The sequence below is a fragment of the Oryx dammah genome, unplaced genomic scaffold (genome assembly GCF_014754425.2).
Source record: "Oryx dammah isolate SB20612 unplaced genomic scaffold, SCBI_Odam_1.1 HiC_scaffold_23, whole genome shotgun sequence".
Lineage (NCBI taxonomy): Eukaryota > Metazoa > Chordata > Mammalia > Artiodactyla > Bovidae > Oryx > Oryx dammah.
This window is the reverse complement of record NW_024070207.1, coordinates 16066821-16090793: the sequence shown is the minus strand read 5'-3', so window position 1 is coordinate 16090793 and position 23973 is coordinate 16066821. Positions and strand designations below refer to the sequence as shown.

The 23973-nt window shown below is 41.1% G+C and overlaps 1 protein-coding gene across 9 annotated transcripts in view; it reads right to left on the bottom strand.

Annotated features, from left to right (window-relative positions):
* TMEM164 (transmembrane protein 164) overlaps positions 1 to 23973 on the bottom strand; it is a 181958-nt gene that overhangs the window by 77195 nt on the left and 80790 nt on the right. For 8 of the 9 annotated variants that reach the window (XM_040265074.1, XM_040265068.1, XM_040265071.1 and 5 more), the window contains one exon: positions 2877 to 2943. In XM_040265074.1, coding sequence (XP_040121008.1) covers positions 2877 to 2936 — 60 coding nt within the window. In that variant the 5' untranslated portion in view covers positions 2937 to 2943. Of the gene's footprint in view, positions 1 to 2876; positions 2944 to 21725; positions 21750 to 23973 lie in introns of those variants that run through there. The other variant, XM_040265076.1, reaches the window with a different exon arrangement.

Below are 23973 nucleotides of genomic sequence, written 5' to 3'. Positions count from 1 at the left end.
ACAAGGAATCCATGGATGGGCTTCGGGGAGAAAGGGGCAGGAGGTGGAGGTCTGTGTCCCTCCTGAAATTGTATGCAAACTTGTCTTTGTGCATCTGGGAAGAGGCTCTACAGTGCTCATCAACTTATCAAAGAAGACTACGACCCAACTCTTCTACTTGGAGAGAAGCTAAGCAGCATCTCCGGCGTCTTAATTCACTAGCATTCATATTCAAACTCACCCTAAATGTCAAACAAAGGAAAAGGGCTCTGAAGTCTGAGTTAGGAGACCTGGGTTCTAGGGGCATCCACCTTGGCTTCTTAGGCCAGTCATTTATCCATCTAAGTTCCCCCTCTGGGCTTCCCTGGTGGCTCAGATGGTAAAGAATCCATCTGCAATGCAGGAGTCCTGGGTTCAATCCCTGGGTTGGGAAGATCCCCTGGAGGAGGGTGTGGCAACAACCCTCTCTGGTATTCTTGCTTGGAGAATCCCCAGGGACAGAGGAGCCTGGCAGGCTACAGTCCATGGGGTTGCAAAGAGCCGGACATGACTGAGTGACTAAGCACAAGTTTCCCCTCTAGAAGATTAGCTCAGACAAGCTTTCAGCTCTCTGATAATCTAATAATAGTTCCATGATACATTTCCCTTCCTTCCCTCCAAGAACAAAAGTGAAATTGCCCTTAAGGCACTTCATCTGAAGTCAAAAAGAGACCTACTCTGAAATCCTGGTGGTGAAGAGTACTTACTTGTAATATGGGTCATTGGAATAAATCTTCTTTCTTCTAAGGTGTCAGCTTCTAAGATGAAGAACCAGGAGGAAGTTGGAGCTGGGCATTCTCTAGCTGGTCTGCAAGCCCCAGTGCCAATAAGGCACAGGGCAGAAGACCACATGGAAATTCACTGATGATCCACATCCTTTAGCTGACTGTGGAAATTTCCTCTAACTCCCTCACTGTCTTTATATGAGTGTATATACGTTTGTATTACTGGTATACACACCAATTAGCTCATTCTATTTTCCTTGTTTCCTCATTATAGCTAAGGAAGAAAAAGAGGATTAAAAAGCATCAAGGGCCAAGAAGGAAGAAAGGGCAAAAAATGTCCAGAATTGACTTCCTGCCTAATTAGATCATTAGGCTTAAAGAGTTGCCTATCTTCCTGTGCCTTATTTTGTCAATCTGAGCTCAAATAAGGGGTTGCAAAGTAAAAAGTCCTGAAGGTCAGGGTAGCCTAGGAGGGGTCCCATCCATTTAAAGTAACCAGGCCAAAGCCAACTGTCAAGACATATGCAAATAGAGCCACCATCCGGAGCTTTTATTTTAGAAAACAAGATTATTTACCAGGCTGACTGGAATTGCTAGTTAACACAGAGTTCATCAAAGAAATTTCTATGTTAAGGAAAGTTACTTGGACATTCTTGATAAGCTCGCTGACTAAAGCTTGACATTTATTTAGAAAGTACTGGGGGTCATAACAAATAGAATAACAAATCTGCCATTAGAGAAGGGAAGAAGCGGAAAGGGGGAAAGGGAGGGAAGGAAGGAAGGACAAAGGAGGGATGGATGAAAGAAAAGAATTTCTACTCATGGACTCTCTGAACGTCAGTTTCCTCCTCTATAACAAGAGACTATACTACGCAGCCTTCACACAACTTAATAGCCACCTCCCACAACTGTTATTTGAAGTGAATTCGCTCAGTCGTGTCCAACTCTTTGCAACCCCATGGACTATAGCCTACCAGGCTCCTCTGTCCATGGAATTTTCCAGCAAAAAAAAGAATACTGGTGTGGGTTGCCATTTCCTCCTCCAGGGGATCTTCCCAACCCAGGAATCGAACCCAGGTCTCCTGCATTGTAGGCAGATGCTTTTACCATCTGAGTCACCAGGGAAGTCTATTATTTGAAACGACCTTGTAAACTATGAAATGCCATCCAAAGAGGAAGGATTATCATTTTGAGATTTAAACTGTGATATTAATGCATGAGGCAAATTTAAGTCATGAAAACAGAAAGCAGTAGGAATTATTTCATGTGTGAGTTCTTGCCCTGAGTTTTCTCAGCCAGCCTGCTAATACCTCTGCAACCCCACATATGGGAGTCTGAGGACAGGGCCTGGCCACTCAAGCCCTACACTCCCACTTCTCTCTGTACTGGTTTAGCACCCAGCCACCTGCCACAGTGGGGTTCTACTTGGTAGCCACTAGGGAGATGTGTGGGCCAGACTTCTCTGTGGGTTTGGGGGAACAGGGAAGAAATCTCATTCTTGCCCAAAGGCGTCTCTGGCAAAGCAGGCTGCCTTTGAGGCTCCCCAGTAGATTATTCTGGACCAATGTGGCTGAATCCACACTGGAGGCCCTTAGAACACCTGGAAGCCTTGGTTGAATGGGTGGAGCCTCCTTTCTGTTCACCAAACCCTTCCAAAAGCTTCTATAGGCTTTTCTGATCTGTTCTGCTTCTGGCCTAAACCCTTACTAAAGCCCCAGAGTTCCATACCATACTCTCACCCTCATCAAGCTCCATTACATCCAAACAGGGTTGCATCAAATCTCAACACTGAATGTGTAGGTATGTAAAAACTTACATGGAGGGGTCAAAGGTAGAAATTACCATGATTAATATAAATAAGCTAAAAGGATATATTGCATAGCACAGAGAATATAGCCAATATTTCATAATAATTTTAAATGGAGCTTAACCTATAAAAACATTGAATCACTATGCTATACATCTAAAACTAATATAATATTCCCAATCACCTATACTTTAATAAAAAAGATTAAAAAAATAAAAACTCACATGGGGACATGACCCAAGGATGAGGACAAGCACTGGATAACACAGGAGCGAGCAAATACCATTTTGTATGTTGCTGGTATATTTCTAGAAGGGGCCACTTACCAGCCGCGTATTCACCACAGGAAACAGCAGAGCAAGAAGAGCTCCATTCAACATGTGCATCTGTAGCCTGGAGAGGAAAAAAGATAAAGTGCAGGTCACACTCTGACTGTGATGCAGAGGCAGACAAAAATGTGTCAGGTTATGCCATGCCAGATGGGAGAGCGTGTATACAAGAGGTTGTGTGAGTGAAACAGAACACTGAAGTTGGCACACATGCGTAATAAATTAAAAGCAGCACACTTTGCATTAGCTGAAATGTTCTGAAGAGCACCAGCGCCACCTCAAAATCCCCCAAACACTTGGTGAACAGGCTTTGGTTACAACACTTTGTTGTATAATGAGCTCTGGGCTCCCTAAACATTCGGTCCGTCCCAATCTCAGCTCCAACTGCTGTGGCTCAGGCAGCCTAACAAAGGGGCACTGCGGGAGCCAGGTGTTATTACATGACTGTGTTATTACAGTAGGTAGAGACCTATTTCTCAGAGCCAGGTTGCTTATTTACACAGCCAGGTCCAATCCTCCTCCCCAAACAGAGACCTAGGCAGGAAAAGGGCAGCAAATACAACCCAGGAAGACAACTTCAGTGTTTTGCAAATAGGCTCCCTTGCTTTCTTAGAAATACCTTCGGGCAGAAGTGGCAGCCTTCCAAGCTTTCTTTTATCTATTTTACATATGGGGTTCTGTCACTAAAAAGCAAAACAAAAAAGAAAAGGAGAAAACCACTAGTCTCCAGTATTGGGTAGTGATCCTGTTTCCCAAATCCAGACTTGTTAAAACACATGCTAGGAACCCTTTATCAGTCAAGAACAAGCAGGTCAGGAACAAACTCCGCCTGTGTGAGCTGTGGGAATAGGCTGAAGCAGCTTCCTTTATCATTCAAGGCAAGTGGGCCCTGACTGAGAGAGAAGCAAAGAATGACAGTCTGTTCCTCCTGCAGAAAGGCTAATTTGATGGGTCACATACAACAACCACTGAGTCAACGTGGCTTCTGGACCTCAAGCTCACTCTTGCGAGCTCACTCACACACACACAGACACACAGACACACACAAACACACACTCACAGCAGTCTCACGATAATTAGGATCTCTCTTATGCCCTTACTGGGACCTAGAAGAACATGAGCTCTTCTCTTGGAACTCAAGGACCTGTGCCTAAGACTAAGAGACCATGTTGTAAGGAGTCCCCAAGGGAACACCACACAAGCCCCAAGGCTGCTTTTGGTTTCCCCCAGTCTGTTTCTTTCAGCTGCTTGTTGCTGGCAATGCTGTGATGATGGTGATCTGCACTTAACATATCCCAGGCAAGTATCAGGTAACTGCTTTAGGTAAACTCTCTCACTGAATTTTTACAGCAATTTTATGAGATGCGTACAATTATTTGTCACATTTTGTGGATGAGGAAAGCAGGCTCAGAAAGGTGAAGTGACTTCATCAATGCCATAGGACAGTAGAGTCACAATGCAAACCATCTCGCTATCTTGCATCAGAGCCTGCCTCCCTTCCTCCACTGAAAATATGACCTCAAGTAAAAAGTTAGGGGTGCTCCACTTTCCTTCCTTTTGCTTTCACATGTCTCTCTTACCACCTTCTTCATCCCCTGCTCCAGGTTTAATGAGCTTTCAGGTGATGACTGTCAGGAGCTTGCTCTTAGGCCACGCCAGACCAGCAGTCCTACAGTTTAAGAGGGCTTAGCTTGATCCATAAAAGGGAGGAGGCACATCAATGCAATGTCACTCCTGTCTTCCTGGATTGGCACATTTTTTAAACAGGATCTTTCTAGGAGGCACCTCATACTCTCAGAAATTGACTGGTGAAAACTCTGGCTCAAGCCTCAATGCCTGGAGCAGGGGTCCTTAACAGCGGCTGTTAAGGGGGTGAAGTAACACGTTCCCAACTCTGTCCCTGGACACACCTAAGTGACAATCACAGCAAAAACACTCACTCTGGCAGAGAAAAAAATCTCACTGACAGTAGAGGTAAAGCTGACCTCTAGTACCAGGCTTTGCCACTGGCCTTAAAAGAATGTCATTTACACAAGGCCAAGTAGATACTTGGGCACCAAACCTTAAATCCTGAGGATGATGGAACTGATCCCAAAGGCCCATGAATGGCCAAAGATAAAGAAAATAAAAGTCAACATCAAGATTCAAAATAAACAACCTAGATAAAGACAAGTCTTGTTCTGGGCCCTCAAAATTCAGTTCCACAAGTTACATACAGGCCAAAAGGTGAATTATCCTTGTTTGGGAACTCATGTACACCTGTGGTAGATTCATGTCAATGTATGGCAAAACCAATACAGTATTGTAAAGTAAAATAAAGTAAAAATAAAAATTTAAAACATAAATAAATAAATTTTAAAAAAAGAAAGAAAAAGGTCTTACATATCACTAATTTAAAATATATCTAATGCATCAATATATTGAGCAATTTCATGTGCCAATCACTGGACTAAATATTCAAATGCATCATCTCATTGAATCTTCATGTTTTTTATGATAATCAGTACCATTTTCAACCTCATAGCTGAGAAAAACAAAGCACTAAGTGATTAAGTGACTTGCCCAAGATCAAATAGATAATAAGGGGCAGAGGGAGAGGTCACATTCAGATTTCATCAAGTTCCCAGCCTGGGTTTCTGCTGCTGTATCCTGCACTTTAAATCCATCATATGAACATTACAATTGTTGTGTGTGTGTGTGCATGCCAGAAAAGAGACCATGGGGCAGGGAAGATCATTCCTAAGAGCAACAGAAGTCCTTATGTGTTCTGTGGCAAAGCTGGCCCAACTACCCAGCTGCACTGCCCTCTACAGACCCAGAGCACAATCCAACAGGGAAATGATTGCCCGATCAGAGTTTTTGCTTTGTACCACCTCCAGCCTGCCTCCCAGATTCCTATTGGATACTGGAAATGGATAATGAACCACTAGAAAAGCCAGTTAGAGGGCTTCCCTGGTGGCTCAGTGGTAAAGAATCTGCCAGCCAATGCAAGAGACACAGGTTTAATCCATGATCTGGGAATATCCCACATGCGTTGGATCCACTAAGCCCGTGCACCACAACTATTGAGCCCACATACCACAACTACGGAAGCTGGGGCACCCTAGAGCCTGTGCTTTGCAATGAGAAAAGCCACTGCAATGAGAAGCCCGCAACTAGAGAAAAGCCACACAGCAGTGAAGACCCAGCAGAGCCAAAGCATAAAATAAACAAAACTATTCAGGAAAAAACAAAGAACATCCAGTGAGAGTTCCCTCATCTGTACAATGGGAATAATAATAGTACCAACTCACAAAATTATAAGTGGTTGATATCTATAAAGTGCTTTGAAAAAGTGCATGGCATATATTAAGACTCAGATATACATTTCTTAAATAAATGGTGAAGAGCTCATCTAAAAGCCTCAAGATTAAAAGGGGAGAGGGATCATGAACCATTAGGGAAAGCTTAACTGTTATAAAAGTTCAAAGTGTGACAAAAAGGTCGAGAGAGCAAAAGGACAGATTGAATGCTAGAACCATACAGTAGAGACTGGAGAAGGACCCCAGGTCAGTCACACTTATAAACCTTCTGGCTGGCTCTAACACTTGGCCATTACCATTGTCACAAATATTTTGCCAGCTTTTTCTGTTTCTAGGTAGGATACTATGCTAAGTTATCTTAGTTGGAAAGAACCTGGGGCAAAATGGCAATTGTTATGGGTTTGATTCTCTGTCACGTCAGTTATTTCACTGAATTTTGGCTACAACCATTAGTCCACTACTGTGTGTTAATATCATTCCAGGTGCTACAGAGAAATGTGCTTAGTTGCTGAGTCTTATCTGACTCTCTGCGACCCCATGGACTGTAGCCCACCAGGCTCCTCTGTCCATGGGATTTCCCAGGCAAGAATACTGTAGTGGGCTGCCATTCCCTTTTCCAGGGGATCTTCCTGACCCAGAGATCGAACCTGGGTTTCCTGCATTGCAGGCAGATTCTTTACTGTCTAAGCCACCAGGGAAGCCCAGAGAAAAGGAGATCAATATAATTAAGATGTATTTGTCTTCAAGAAAGCTGACAATCTTATTAAGAAGCCAAGAAATTGAAAATTTAGAGGGAAAGTAGTATAATGGTTAAGAACTTTGTTTGGAATCAAAAGTGAAAGAAAGTGAAGTCACTTAGTCATGTCCGACTCTTTGCGACCCCAGGGACTGTAACCTACTAGGTTCCTCCATCCAAGGGATTTTCCAGGCAAGAATCCTGGAGTGGGCTGCCATTCCCTTTTCCAGGGGATCTTCCCAACCCAGGGATTGAAACCAGGTCTCCTGTATTGTAGGCAGACGCTTTACCGTCTGTCTGAGCCACCAGGGAAGTCATCAGTTCAGTTCAGGTGCTCAGTAATGTCCAACTCTTTGCGACCCCATGAATTGCAGCATGCCAGGCCTCCCTGTCCATCACCAACTCCCGGAGTTCACCCAGACTCATGTCCATCGAGTCGGTGATGCCATCCAGCCATCTCATCCTCTGTCGTCCCCTTCTCCTCCTGCCCCCAATCCCTCCCAGCATCAGTCTTTTCCAATGAGTCAACTCTTCACATGAGGTGGCCAAAGGACTGGAGTTTCAGCTTTAGTATCATTCCTTCCAATGAAATCCCAGGGCTGATCTCCTTCAGAATGGACTGGTTGGATCTCCTTGCAGTCCAAGGGACTCTGAGGAGTCTTCTCCAACACCACAGTTCAAAAGCATCAATTCTTCAGCACTCAGCCTTCTTCACAGTCCAACTCTCACATCCATACATGACTACTGGAAAAACTATAGCCTTGACTAGACGGACCTTAGTCAGCAAAGTAATGTCTCTGCTTTTCAATATGCTATCTAGGTTGGTCATAACTTTTCTTCCAAGGAGTAAGCGTCTTTTAATTTCATGGCTGCAGTCACCATCTGCAGTGATTTTGGAGCCCCCCCAAAATAAAGTCTGACACTGTTTCCCCATCTATTTCCCATGAAGTGATGGGACCAGATGCCATGATCTTCGTTTTCTGAATGTTGAGCTTTAAGCCAACTTGTTCACTCTCCTCTTTCACTTTCATCAAGAGGCTTTTTAGCTCCTCTTCACTTTCTGCCATAAGGGTGGTGTCATCTGCATATCTGAGGTTATTGATATTTCTCCCGGCAATCTTGATTCCAGCTTGTGTTTCTTGCAGCCCAGCGTTTCTCATGATGTACTCTACATAGAAGTTAAATGAGCAGGGTGACAATATACAGCCTTGACGTACTCCTTTTTCCTATTTGGAACCAGTCTGTTGTTTCATGTCCAGTTCTAACTGTTGCTTCCTGGCCTGCATACAGATTTCTCAAGAGGCAGGTCAGGTGGTCTGGTATTCCCATCTCTTTCAGAATTTTCCACAGTTTATTGTGAGCCACACAGTCAAAGGCTTTGGCATAGTCAATAAAGCAGAAACAGATGTTTTTCTGGAACTCTCTTGCTTTTTCCATGATCCAGCAGATGTTGGCAATTTGATCTCTGGTTCCTCTGCCTTTTCTAAAACCAGCTTGAACATCAGGAAGTTCACAGTTCACGTAATGCTGAAGCCTGGCTTGGAGAATTTTGAGCATTACGTTACTAGAGTGTGAGATGAGTGCAACTGTGTGGTAGTTTGAGCATTCTTTGGCATTGCCTTTCTTTGGGATTGGAATGAAAACTGACCTTTTCCAGTCCTGTGGCCACTGCTGAGTTTTCCAAATTGGCTGGCATATTGAGTGCAGGACTTTCACAGCATCATCTTTCAGGATTTGAAATAGCTCTACTGGAATTCCATCACCTCCACTAGCTTTGTTCGTAGTGATGCTTTCTAAGGCCCACTTGACTTCACATTCTAAGATGTCTGGTTCTAGATGAGTGATCACACCATCGTGATTATCCGGGTCGTGAAGATCCTTTTTGTACAGTTCTTCTGTGTATTCTTGCCATCTCTTCTTAATATCTTCTGCTTCTGTTAGGTCCAGACCATTTCTGTCCTTTATCGAGCCCATCTTTGCATGAAATGTTCCCTTGATATCTCTAATTTTCTGGAAGAGATCTCTAGTCTTTCCCATTCTGTTGTTTTCCTCTATTTCTTTGCATTGATCGCTGAAGAAGGCTTTCTTATCTCTTCTTGCTATTCTTTGGAACTCTGCATTCAGATGCTTATATCTTTCCTTTTCTCCTACATTCAAATCTCAGCTCAACTAGTTACTGGCTGAGTGACTCTGGACAAACCACTTAAGATATGTGATTCAGGCACTTCCCTGGTGGTCCAGTAGCTAAGACTCTGCACTTTCACTACAGGGAATACAGGTTCAAGCCCTTGTCGGGAAAGTAAGATTCCCATATGCCCCATGGCACAGGCAAATGAATAAGTAAATAATAAAAAGATTTTAAAAGATAAAAAAAAAATATGTGATTCAGTCTTCTCAGTAATAATTGGGGCTAGTAACAGCACCAATTAAAAGAATTGTTGAGAGATGTAGTAAGACTATGTAAAGTGATCAACACAGTACCTAGGACATAGTAAGAACTCAATACATCATAACTATTATAATCCTTAATGGGGCAAGATAAATGAATATCATATTATTATTCATAATAAATGAAGCTATTACAAAATCCTCATGAGATGATGTATATTTGAATTTAACACTTGATTACAACCAGGAATCTAAAGATATAGAACAGATAATATTTCTTTGAGTGCCTGGAAAGGAAACTTTATAGAAAGGAACTCTCAAATGAAATTATAAAATATTTTGAACAGAACAAAAATTTAAAATACATTAAAATACAACATGTGAAAATGTGTAAGATGCTTATAACTGAAAATTCTTATTTTAGGAAAAAAGTATGATCTCAAAGCAGTAAACCAAGATTCTAACTTGAGAAGCCAGAAAAAGAAAAGGACAATAACCCGAAAGCAAGCAGAAGGAATGAAATAATAAAGGCAGAAATCAATGAATATAAAAACAAATACAGTAAATGAAACCAAAAGTTCACCTTTGAAAAACCAATATAATTGCAAAACCTCTAGGCAGTATGACGTGGATAAAAAGAGAATGCAAAAGCTATTAATATCAGGAAGTAAAGAAGGGATATCACTACAGATCTCCAGGAATTAAGAAGATAATAAGAATATACTATGAATATTTATATGTACATAATTCAACAACTTAGATAAAATGGAGAATTTCCTCTAAAGCCACAAGCCACTACAACTCACTAAAGATGAAACAGGTTTAACCTGAATAGTTCTATTAAAGAAATTATGTACACACACACACTGGAATATTATTCAGCCACAAAAAAAGAAACCTTGCTATTTGTGACAACATGGATGAACCTTGAGGGCATCATGCTAAGTGAAATAAGATAGAGTGACTATAGTTACTGCACTGGATATTTGAAAGTTTCTTAACAGGACAAATCTTAAAAATTCTTGTCACAAGAAAAAAAAAAGTAACTATGTGTGCTGATAGATATTAACCAGACATACTATGGTGATCATTTCACAGTATACACAAATATCAAACCATTATATGATATACTGGAAACTAAGACTCTGATGCTGGGAGGGATTGGGGGCAGGAGGAGAAGGGGACGACAGAGGATGAGATGGCTGGATGGCATCACCGACTCGATGGACGTGAGTTTGAGTGAACTCCGGAAGATGGTGATAGATAGGGAGGCCTGGCGTGCTGTGATTCATGGGGTCACAAAGAGTCGGACACGACTGAGTGACTGAACTGAACTGAATATAAAGTTACATGTCAATTACACCTCAATAAAAAATGTGTAGTTAAAAATATTCTAAATAAGACTCACATGGCTTCAGTAACCAAATCTACCAAATATTCATACAATCTGGTTCAGAACACTGAAAAGGAGTAAGTATGTCTCAACTGATTTTACGAGGTCATTATTACCCAGATACCAAAACTGGTGCCGAAGAATTGATGCTTTTGAATTGTGGTGCAGGAGAAGACTCTTAAGAGTCCCTTGGACTGCAAGGAGATCAAACCAGTCAATCTTAAAGAAAATCAACTCTGAATATTCATTGGAAAAACTAATGCTGAAGCTGAAGCTCCAATATTTTGGCCACCTGATGTGAAGAGATTAATCATTGGAAAAGACCTTGATGCTGGAAGAAATTAAAAGCAAAAGGAGAAGGGGGGCAGCAGAGGATGAGATGGTTAGACAGCATCACCAACTCAATGAACAAGAATTTGGGCAAACTCCGGGAGATAGCGGAGGACAGAGGAGCCTGGCTTGCTGCAGTCCAGGGGGTCACAAAAAGTCAGCCATGACTTGGCAACTGAATAAACACCACCAAAACTAGAGAGGAGTGGGTGCGAGGGGAGGTGGGATGTTGAGTGGAAGAGGGGGAGGAGGAGGAGAAAGAGGAAAATTAAAAATAAACTAAAATCTTCATGAATACAAACACTAATATCCTCAATAAAATGGTAGCAAATCTAATGCAGCAATATAAAAAGAACACTACTCCACGACCAAAAAGGGCCTGTCCTCATCATGAAAGGTTGATTCAATATCTGAAATTCAATTAATGAATTTTACCAAATTAACAGTATAAAGAATAAAAAGTGTATGATCATATCAATTCATACTAAAAGGCATGTATCAAAATTTAACACCTAATTATGATTTAAAAAACCCAATAAACTAGCAATTGGAGGGAACTTCCTCAACCTGATGGCTTCCCGGGTGGCTCAATGGTAAAAGAATCTGCCTGCCCATGCAGGAGATCAGGGAGATCTCCCTACCCAGGAGATTCAATTCCTGAGTAAGGAAGATGCCCCTGGAGTAGAAAATGGCAACCCACTCCACTGTTCTTGCCTGGGAAATCCCATGGACAGAGGAGCCTGGCGGGCTACAGTCCATGGGGTCACAAAAAGTTGGACATGACTGAGCACACATGCACTCCTCAACCTGATAAAGGACATCTAAAAAATGTTATGCCCCAAATCATACTAAATGATGAAAGACCGAATGCTCCCCTCCCATTAACATCAGGATCAAGATAAGGATGCCCATTCGCAGCACTCCAATTCAACATCATGCCAGTAGTCTTACCCAGTGCAGTAAAACAACAAAAATAATAGAGATTGGAAAGGAAGAAATAATACTGTCTCTGTTTTCAAAGATGGAGAAGGCAATGGCACCCCACTCCAGTACTCTTGCCTGGAAAATCCCATGGACAGAGGAGCCTGTAGGCTGCAGTCCATGGGGTTGCTGAGGGTCAGACATGACTGAGCGACTTCACTTTCACTTTTCACTTTCATGCATTGGAGAAGGAAATGGCAACCCACTCCAGGGTTCTTGCCTGGAGAATCCCAGGGACAGAGGGGAGCCTGGTGGGCTGCCGTCTATGGGGTCGCACAGAGTTGGACACGACTGCAGTGACTTAGCAGCAGTTTTCAAAGAATTATTATATGTGTAAAAAATCCCAAGGAATCAACAAAAAAGTTCCTAAAACTAATATATGATTAGCAAGGTTAGTTGCTAAAACTAATATATAATTAGCTAAGTTTAAGGATTGCAAGGTCAACACAAACATTTCTGCATAACAGCAGTGTAAAACTGGAAATCAAAATTTTTAAAATATATACTATTTACACGATCTCTTCCAAAACTGAAATACTTGGGTATAAATCTAATAATATATGTACAAAATCTATATGCTGAGAACTACAAAAGGCTGCAAAATCTATAATGCTGAGAGCTACAAAATGCTGATTAAATAAACTAGAGATCTAAATATATAAAGACATACTGTATTCAAGGATTGAAAGGCTCAACATAGAAAAGATATCAATCCTCACCAAAATTATCAATAGATTCAATGCAATTCTAATCAAAACCATAGAAGGATATTTTGTAGAAAACAGTGAACTTACTCTAAAATGTATATGAAAGGGCAAAGAAAGAAAAACTAGAATAAATTTGAAAAAGCAGAAGATGAAAGAATCACACTACCTTATTTTAAGGCTTACTATATAAAATTATAGACTTCCTTGCCTGGTGGGCTGCCGTCTCTGGGGTCGAACAGAGTCAGACACGACTGAAGCGACTTAGCAGCAGCAGCAGCTGTAGCTCAAACGGTAAAGAATCTGCCTGCGATGCAGGAGACCAGGGTTCGATCCCTAGGTTGCGAAGTTCCTCTGGAGAAGGGAATGGCAATCCACTCCAGTATTCCTGCCTGGAGAATTCCATGGACAGAGAAGCCTGGCAGGCTACAGTCCAAGGCGTCCCAAAGAGTTGGATACAACTGAGCGACTAACACACACACACGTATAAAATTATAGTAATCAAAACAATGCAATACTTGCCAAGAAAAGCCATATCAGTCAACAAAACAGTCCAGAAATAGACCCACACTGATACTGTAATTTGATTTTTCATCAGAAGCTTTGCAGGCCAGAAAGCATGGGCTGATACATATTCAAAGTGCTAAACAGGAAAAAAAAAAAAAAAACCTGTCAACCATGAATCCTATATGCAACAATGTTATCCTTCAAAATAGGGAAATTAAGACATTTCCAGAAAAGCAAACACTGAAGGAGTTTGTTATGACTTGACCTACCCTCTAAGAAATGCTAAGGGAGTCCTGCAGACTGAAATGAAAGAATATATCAGGCAGTAAATCAAAGCTGTATGAAGAAATAAATATCTTCGTAAAGGAAAAGACATGGGCAATTATAAAAACTAGTATTAGTGTAACAACAGTTTGAAAGAATAATTTTATCTACATGATTTAAGAGAGTAATACATTTCTAAAAACACATTAGTCTAAAAGCTAGTGTTACTATTGCTTTGGTTTATAATTCCACATTTTGCTTTCTATATAATTTAAGAGACTAATGCATGTAAAATGATTAAGTTTGGGGGCATATTTGTATACAGATATAATTTTGTGACATCTCTAACTTAAAGGGGTGGTGATGAAACTGTAAAGGAGGAGAGTTTTTGTATATTATTGAAATTAAGCTAATACAAATTCAGTGTAAACAGTAATAAATTTAGGATGTTATATGCAATCTTCATAATAACCGCAAACAAAATATTGGGTTCCCAGAAAAACTCGTTCAGGTTTTTGTATAACAGCTTATGGAAAAAACCAAATTAACTTTTTGGCCAACCTAACAGTTGCAGAATACATGTAAGAGGAAACAAGTATTAAATTGTTATACTAAAGAATCAGCTAAACACAAAAGAGGACAGTAACAAAAGAAATATGTGACAAAAGTTTATAAAGTATATAGAAAACAAACAGCAACGAGACAGAACTCCCTGCTTATCAATATTAACTTTAAATGTAAATGGATTAAACTCTCCAATTGAAAGACAGAGATTGGTGGAATGGATTTAAAAAATATGATCTAACTATATGCTGTCTACAAGAGATGTACTTTAAATCCAAAGACAGAAATAGGTTGAAAGTAAAAGGATAGAAAAAGATATTCCATGCAAATGGTAATGAGAGCAGGGGTGGCTATAATAAAATCAGACAAAAAAGCTATAAGAGTTTACAAGAGATGAAGAAGAATATTATTTACTAGTAAAAGTTTCAATACAGCAAGAAGACATGACAAATACATTTATGTACCTGATAACAGACTATCAAAATATATGAAGCAAAAACTGACCAAACAGACAGAAGGAATAGACAGTTCTACAAAAGGAGTCGTAGACTTCAATACTCCACTCTCAACAGTCAGACAGAAGAAAAGCAAGAAATCTGAGGACTTGAACAACACAATACACCAACTAGATCTAACAAACATATGCTTTATAACGAACACTTTGTTGTATAAAGTGTCTTATAACAAAACACTTTTTTTCATAACAAACACTTTATTTTACTTGACAACAAAATTTCTCTTCTTCTCAAGTGCATGTGGGTCATTTTCCAGGATAGACCATAGATCAGGTGGCAAACTATTTCAATAAATGTTAAAAGATAGATATTATACAAAATATCTTCCCTAACCATAACGGGATGAAGTTAGCAATCATTAACCGAAGTACAGGTGACCCTTGAACAATGAGGTGTGGGGTTAGGAGCACCAATACCCTATGCAATGGAAATCTGCGTATAACTCTATAGTTGGCCCTCTGGATCCAAAGTTCCATGTCCATGGACCTAACCAACCACAAACTGTGTAGTATTATAGTATTTATTGAAAAAATCCGTGTATAAGTGGACCCATGAAGTACAAATCCATGTTATTGAAGAGTCAACTGTAAAATGGGAAAATTTACAAATTTGTAAAACTTAAATACATTCTTAAAAATCAACAGATCAAAGAAGAAATCACAAGGGAAAGTAGAAAATGAAATGCAGATCAAAATCATAGTAAGAGACTATCTTACCCCATTAGAATGGCTACTATGGAAAACAGAAAATAACAAATGTTGGCAAAGATATGGACAAATTGGAACTCTTACACACTGTTGGTGGGACTATAAAATGGTACAGCTGCTGTGTGAAAGAGTATGGCAGCTCTTCCAGAAATTAAAAATAAAAATATTACATGATCCAGCAATTTAAATTCTGGGCATATACCCAAAAGAATTGAACTTGGGGATTCTGTGGGATATTGTATTCCCATGTTCACTGCAGCATTATTTACAATAGCTAAAACATGGAAGCAACCTAAGAAGTGTCCATCAACAAGTGAATGGATACACAAAATGTGATATACACATACAAAGAAAGACCCTTTTGTCTTAGAAATTCTGATACATGCTACAACGTGGATGAACCTTGAAGACATTATGCTAAGTGAAACAAACTGGTCACAAAAGAACACATTTTGTATGCTTCCACTTACATGATGTATCTACCTAGAGTAGTCAAAATTGTAAAGACAGAAATGCTGGTTGCCAGGGACTGGGGATAGGAGGTATTGGAAATCACTGTTTAACAGGTCCAGAGTTTCAGTTTTTGCCAAATGAAAGAGTTCTGGAGATGGGCAGTGGTGGTGTTTGCACAACAACATGAATGTACTTAATGCCACTGAACTATTCACACAGTTAAAAATGGTTAAGATGTTACTAAGTTAAAGTATATTTTATCATAATAAAAAAATGAAAAAAGATCTCACAGAACTGTACACCAAAAAGCTAACCTTACTGTGGCATAATTAAATAAAATTCAAAAATATATAAGAAGCAAAACACTGAACTCTCCCAGCCTCAGCTTTTAAAACTACGGTGATTCAAGATTCTAAGCCTATTAAACAATGCTTTTTCACTCTAGTTTTAATACTAAAACCTTCCAACATACAGAAAGGTATAAATATAATAAAAACCTCTATGTCCAGCATCTCATTTTAACAAATTTGAACATTACTGGTTTGGTTGAAGTCTCATGTAACCTTCCTGAATACCATCTCTTCCATTCCTTAACCAGATGGAGCCTTTATTCTGAAGGTGTTCAGAGTCATTCTGATGTTTTATACATTATGAAACTTGTACATATCCACAAGTGATACATGTTATTATTTTATGTTTAGTCATTAAATAAATGATAAATTATATACTCTGTGTGTCTGTGTATCCCCTTCTGCAAATTACATTTCATTCAACAGGGCTACATCTAATTATCTGTGCTGACACATGTAGTCTGTTTTTCACTGCTGTAAATTATTCAATTATATGACTATATTGGAAGGAAGTTATACACTGTCATGTTGATGGAAGTCTGGATCTACTTTTTTCCCTTCAGCCAGGAACTATGTTGAGATTTGCTTTCTGTAATTTGTATTCTAAAAACAATAGATGTATTTCCATCACCCCAGAGCCTAGGGTCATTACACTCTGACCTTCTGTTTCCATAAGCCCTTGGTTTGACAGTGCATACATTCTGCCCACTGTGTGAGGCCCCACAGCACAGGCCTGTCACACAGCAGGGAATGCAGTTAGGATCTTACATCTTTTAACGTGCTTAGCAGAAAGCATGACAAAATCACTGAATCTAGGTGGAGGTCATACCCATCTTTGGCATACTGTTCACCATCCAATATGTTTGAAAATTTTCAGAATAAAAGTGTGGAAAAAAAAAACAAGTAAAGGAAAACAAACAAGTACAACAGGAAGGCTTAGCTGGCTTGGCCTGTGGGCACAAAGATAACTTCATGGTTGCCACTGGTGGTTTCCCACTTCCTTGCTCTGAACCAAATAGAGCCACACAACTGCAGAGGCTCCAAAACCTTTCTTCCTGTTAATTTCAGGAAGTTGGCCAAAGGCTCCATCTGTAAGGCACCTAATAAAAGGCGTAACTTATCTGAAGGCAGCTTTCATTCTGAAATTCTACTTATCTGGGTAAGTGCAATTTCCTTCCCTGGGATCCTAAGTCTAACAGTGAAGTAAGTACACATATGGTAAAGCATCAGGACAAGGATAATTCTGTTATTATTAACATCTATTGACTACTTAGTCTATGTGAGGTTTCATGCTAAGAGATTAACATGGATCATCGCTCATCTAATTGTCACCGCCAAAGAAGTAGTTACTATTCATGGCCTTCGTTGACAAAGGAGGAAATAGATGCTAAGCCCTTAAGCCTTGCTCAGCAGGTTTAAGAAGTAGCAGGACCACATCTATAACATGAGAGCAATAAACCATCTACTTCCATTGCTCTCTTCAAGATTTCATCAAATCACATCTATCCAAGAAACCAAATGTCAAATAACAGAGCATGGTTTAAATACATATTATGTCCATTCAAATGATGAAATACTATGCAGTCATTAGAAATCATGTTTAGAAGAATATTTAGTAACATGGGGAAATAATCATGGCATATTAGCTTTTAATATATTGCAGAGTAGCATGTATAGAATAATCTCAATTTTTTTCAAAAAAAGGCATGTATACACAGAAGACTGGGAGGAAACTACACCAACACATTAATGGAGGAATTTCAGTTATTCTTATTTTCTGTAACATTTGATGTTTTCCTTCTAGTGAGCATGGATTATTTTTATAATGAGACTGAAACATGTCTTCTTCATGTCTACTTACTTTTCTTTCTTTTTTTTTTTTTTTTTTTTTTGCTGCACTACACAGCATGCAGGATCTTAGTTCCCAGACCATGGACTGACCCTTGCACCCTGCAGTGGAAGAATGGAATCCTAACTACTGGACCATCAGGGAAGTCCCCCTACTTTTTCATTACCCACTGCACAGCCCCTACATAGCTTACCTAAACCTTATCTATTATGTTGTATGATTTTTCCCTCCTAGAATTACTTTGTCCAGTAATTAGCAGAGTAGATTCTGAATTTGGCTTCCCAAAGGACTAGGTGAGCTAACAAAGTACAGAGAGGCCCCAAAATGATCAGTCCCCATTCCTCTGCTGAGAACTCTTTTCCATGCTTCCCCAGATGGGAAAAGTCATCTGTTTCCCCAGTCTTGCTTTTACCAGGAAATAGGATACACCCAAACACATGTTCAAAGCAGAATAGCCCAAGGAGGAAGAAAAAACAACAACAACAACAAAATAGTAGTCCCTGCTCCAAAAACCTTCAGAGAGACTTTCAGGAGAGAATTTGGGGAAATGAAAATGCTGAATCAGAAATTATGGACCAAGACTGTAGAAGTCAAAGTCCCCAGGAGAGAACAAAACTGAGTATGTACACATGGAGAGAAAGGCTGCTTCTGCTGTGTACGGAAGGGGAGGAGAGCTGTGAATAATCTGAAAGCACCTTCTCTCTTCTGAGCATTAAGAGTATTAAGGAAGAATATGTATGGTCGCAAGGCAGCAACCTGCCAATGGCTCCCAGGACAGAAGACACCAGAGAAGCTTTTGCATCAGAAAGGAAATTGGGCTCCTTGAATTGCTGCTTATTTACTATGGATTTTCTAGGTTCCTGATCTCTTTCCCTCTGACATCAGCAGCATTCATATGTAGGGTTTCCTCTCCCTTGCCCAGAATAGAGTCTTAAGAAAGCTGCTCAGGTCAGAGGCAGTTTCCCAAACACCCTTTCCAGAAATAAGTCCAAAGCTAGACCAGGTGAGATGCCAAAAGGCTGTTCCTTTGGGGGGTTCTGAAGCAGCTGGTCTGTTGCACACTGGGAAAGGGGGTGCTGGGATAGATGGTGATACCAGTCAGTTACAACAGGTTTAGCCTGAGCCAAGCTCATAAACTCAGGACAGTCCTAGAGATAGGAGTCTCTCTGGGGAGAATCCTGCTGCTTAAAAACTGGAATGGGATCTAGAAAAACAGATGGTCACAAGGCTACTGAACTCTCATAATATCGTGTGCCACAAGGCCAACAGGGCATCAATCTTGCAATGCCAAGATCACATGTCAGGTTGTCCTAACTGCCCTTATGCACCCCCATGCTTCCCTCACCCACCTTGGCTCACACCCGGCCTACAGTCCTCTCTCCACCCAGCAATGCACCCCCCTGCTCTCTGTGGCACAGATGAAATTTCATCTCATCTCCTTTAAAAGCCTCTCCAGACTGAGTCAGCAGACACTCATGACCAAATAATTCTTTCTGCATCAAAGATCCACTACCCCATGTGTACGTGAAAATGAACAGATTGAAGGGGTTCAAGTATTGGGGGTTGCGGGTCCCCATAACCTATACTTTCTGAGGCACAGATGTAGGCCAGCTCTGGGCTATGCAATTTTCTCACCTGGGGTGGGGTAGGGGAAGAGCTCTGCCATTCCAAGTGCACAGATCAGTGACTCCTTCCACAAGTACTCCCACCCTCACGAGTGCACAATCAGAAAACCAGGCACCTTAAGCAGTGGTTGTTTGCAAGGCAGCTAAGCTACCTGATAACAACCCAAAGCCAGTTAAGTTTCCTTTTCCTTCATCTATTCCTTCAAAACACCCCAGCTCAGAGAGAGGAGCATCCCCAAAGGCTGCTTTCTCTAAGTAGAGCACTGTGTGTGCATGTGTGCCTGCTCAGTCGTGTCCAACTCTGCAACCCCATGGACTGCAGCCCGCCAGGCTCCTCTGTCCACGGGATGCTCCAGGCAAGAATACTGGAAGGGGTTGCCAGTGACCTGGGGATCAAACCTCCATTGCCTGCATTGCAGGTGGATTCTTTACCATGGAGCCAGTGGGCTCCTAGCACCTTGGGAAACCAAGAATTCCATCCTTTTCTAAAAACAGCAGCCTGGGCACCAAACAGGAAGCTGAAAACTAAGAGGCTACCAGCACTCCAGCCCTCTATGGTGGCGGGATCCATGGAGACTGGGCAGGGGGAGGGAGCGCTTGACACCCAGTGATGATGACACCCTCTTTCCTTCAGCCTGGAGAACAGATTCCAACAGAGACCAGGAAGCTCTCAAACCACCCAGCGCTGCCCAAGGCTGCTCCTGGCCACATCTGCAGGTCCCGTGACTGGTGGCCCTATGGCACCAGCCCCACCACTCAGCTGCCATGGAGACCTCTTAGATTTCCTCCAGCGTCACCTTCAGATGGGAGAGTTAGTGTTAGTCACTCAGTCGTGTCTGACTCTTTGCGAGCCCATGGACAGTAGCCTGCCAGGCTCCTCTGTCCATGGGATGCTCCAGGCAAGATACTTGAGTGGGTAGCCATTTCCTTCTGCAGGGGATCTTCCTGAGCCAGGAATTGAACCTGGGTCTCCTGCATTGCAGGCAGATTCTTCACCATCTAAGTCACGAAGGAGGCTCTTTAGATGGGGAAGATGGTGTAAATGGATGCGGGTATGCTAACTCTGCTCCAAAAACAGCATTAGACACACCTGCTTCCCCTGTGGAGATGGGAGGCCACGCATGGCTAGACTTTAGGCTCTTTCTTTCCAGGTATGGGAAAAGCTGAGGGCTGCCAGGGTGAGAGCTGGGGAGGAGGAACCCGTCCACACCACCGAAGGAAATGTGGTCTGGGGTCCCCAGGGCAGCACTGTTTCCAGAGGCCAAGGGCCCTGGTCTCCAGCTGACGAGTAAATCCCAGTGGCAGATCCTGGTAAAGAGGCACCGTAGCAGCTGATTCAGACTAGCGGCTGCTTCTCTTTATCCAGGAAGCCTGTTGTGGTTAATAACTGAAAACCCAGGATCTTCCAGCCTTGGGAAGAGAGTAGGTCATCTACAGGAAGCATTACCAGTCACAAAGAACAAAGGCTGGGCTGGCTTTTCAGTTGCATCTGATATGAACCCTTGTGACAGCTGCAGAGGTTCCCCAAGCCTCGCAAGGACAAAAAATCCCTGCTCTGATCCTTATGCCGAAAAGTGTGACTGTCAGCTCTATGTATCTCTATTCCTAAAGAGCATGGGATGCTATGATGAGGATGAACTGTGAAGTTCCCGAACTCACCCCCCTCTAACTATGATATGCCTTTTAACTGCTACTCCAGAAATCTGTCTCACTGCCTTGAAGCTTCGAGCAAAGTCCCCCTCTTACTGTAGGCATGAAATTTCCTCTTTCTTCCCTCTTTCTGTATGCTAATTTTTAAAATGTATTTATTTTTGGCTGTGCTGGGTCTTTGTTGCTGCGCGGGGTTTTCTCTAGTTGTAGCGAGCAGGGGCTACTCATCATTGCATTGCACAGCCTTCTCAATGCAGGGGCGTCTTTTGTTGCAGAGCACAGGCTGAAAGGCACCAAGCTTCAGTAGTTGTGGCACTTGGGGTCAATAGTTGCTTTTCCTGGGCTCTAGAGCACAGGCTCAATAATTGTGACCAATGGGCTGAGTTGCTCCACAGCATGTGGGATCTTTCTAGATCAGGGATCAGACTCGAGTCTCCTGCATTGGTGGGAGGATTCTTTATCACTGAGCCACCAGGGAAGCCCCTATCTTAACCATTTTTAAGTATATAGTTTAGAGGTATTAAGTACCTTCACAGTGTTGCACAACCATCACCGTCACCCATCTCCAAAACTTTTTCAGCTGGTCCTCCTGTTTTTGAAAAGTTTGATTAGAACACCACCAAACTCATTTGTATACATACAGTACTGGTCTATGCTACTTTCAAGCTCCAGCAATACTTATGGAGTTAAAACAAAGATCAGACCAGATTACATACAACATCCAAAACACTTACTATCTGGTCCTTTATGGGAAAAGGTTGCTGATCTCTGCTCTAAACCAAAACATAAGGAATTCCCTGGTGGTCCAGTGGTTAGGACTCCATGTCTTCACTGCCAAGGGCATGGGTTCAATCCCTGGTCAAGGAACTAAGATCCCACAAGCTAGGCAGCATGGCCAAAATTTTAAAAAAAAAAAAAGTATTTACACACACACACACATTGGATTTATAGTTTAAAATATTATTTGCTTAACTACCACTAACACAGCTTCTCCTAGCTCCCCACTAAAATACCTATCAAGATACAGAGAATGATAAAACTCCCCCAAATTACTTAAAAGTTAGACTGATGGGCATCCTACTATGATTATCTGGGAGAAATCTCCATTAACATTAAAATTAACGCTGAAATGAGGAAAAAACAATCTGGGGCCAATTCTTGCAGCAGAAATCTGAAACAAGACAGTAAAACATTGAGTGGTTATACCACAGTCAGCCTCACAGTTTAGCAATGGAGAGTTCATCTCACAGCTGGGGCAAAACCAGCCAGGCCTCCACTCCAGGGCTACTGTTTGCAAGGGAAATCAACAACTCCCTAAGCCGGTCTATATCCATTTGGAGACTCCTCCCATAAACCAAAAGGGCTGAAGTGATCGCTTTGGTGCCTTCACACTGCATTCTGGGAATGGGAAACTTCACAAGTAAAACTCACAATGCATAAGGGAGGCTGCAGTTCTTCATCCAGTTTACATGTTCAGAGTGTCAGAATCTAGAAAGTAGGAATAAGCAATTCCATATGGGTCCAGCAAAACCCACCAGATGAAGCTGCTAGACACTGGGAAACAGGCTAGAAGCTCAGTGCATCAACCTGGCCACCAGGAGTGGGGCTGAGAAGGGGTTCAAGCCAATACCAAAGAGAATGTGAGGAGAGTCAAATGAAATCCACATAATCTATGTCTTTAACAAAGCCTAAATCAATCTTCCTTCAAATATGCATCAACGTGCACCACAGACTGCATGCTTCCTATGAAAACCTCTAGCAGCAGAAGGGAAATGTATAGCATTCTGAAGAGTTTGAGGAACCACAAAAGCCTTCATTTAGTGTAGGAACCAGAAGAAATATTTTAGAAAATTGCATCCTCAAGAGAATACAAGAAAACATGAATTCTATGAAATATGTATAGAAAGCCATTGGAATAAAACATATCAAGAAAGAAAGATAACAAAACTGGACTGAAAAGAAAGTTTAGCAAACCAAGGAAGAATTACAAAAAATATTGTAGCAGCAGAATTAAACTTCACACTGGAGATGGCAAAGAGCAAAATCTATCAATTCATAGTATGGAGGCCAAATCTGAACCTCTCCCAAGTATGCAGAGGAAATGGAAAGCTGACCATAGAAATGTGACAAATTATTAGAAAATCTATTAATGTAACAGATGAAATGGGGAGATCAAAGGAGAAAACCCAAATGAACCTCTCAATAGATTCTCCAAAACCATTAGCCAAATTCAACAACCATTCCTGATTTTATAGTGGGGGGAATGGGTGATGGTGATTTAAAAATAAGATAATTCTTTAACATTATAAAGGATGTTTAATTTTAACCAATAACCAACATCAGAATTAAAAGTGAAAACACTAGGAACATTTCCATTAAAATCAGAAACAAGGCAAGAATTCCTGCCAATACTACTATCATTTAACACTGTCCAGGAAGTTCTAGCTAAAACAATCAGGCTTGAAAAAAGTTTTGCTCTTTAAAAGAAGACCAAGTTATCATACCAGAGTTGATATTCTTAATTTCCAAAATAATCAAAGTGAAGTAATTGAAAAACTACTAGAAGAGTTAAGCATGGTGGTCAAATATAAAATAAGCATATAAAATAAAAATCTTTCCTATGTACCAGTAATAATCAGTTTGAACACAGAATAAATCATATCACAAACTATAAACTCTCTAGAAATTACATTAATAAGAAATCTGTGGGATATACAATCTGCACACGCTTCTAAAGAACATACAAGAAAACCTGAATAAATTAAGAAATCTACCT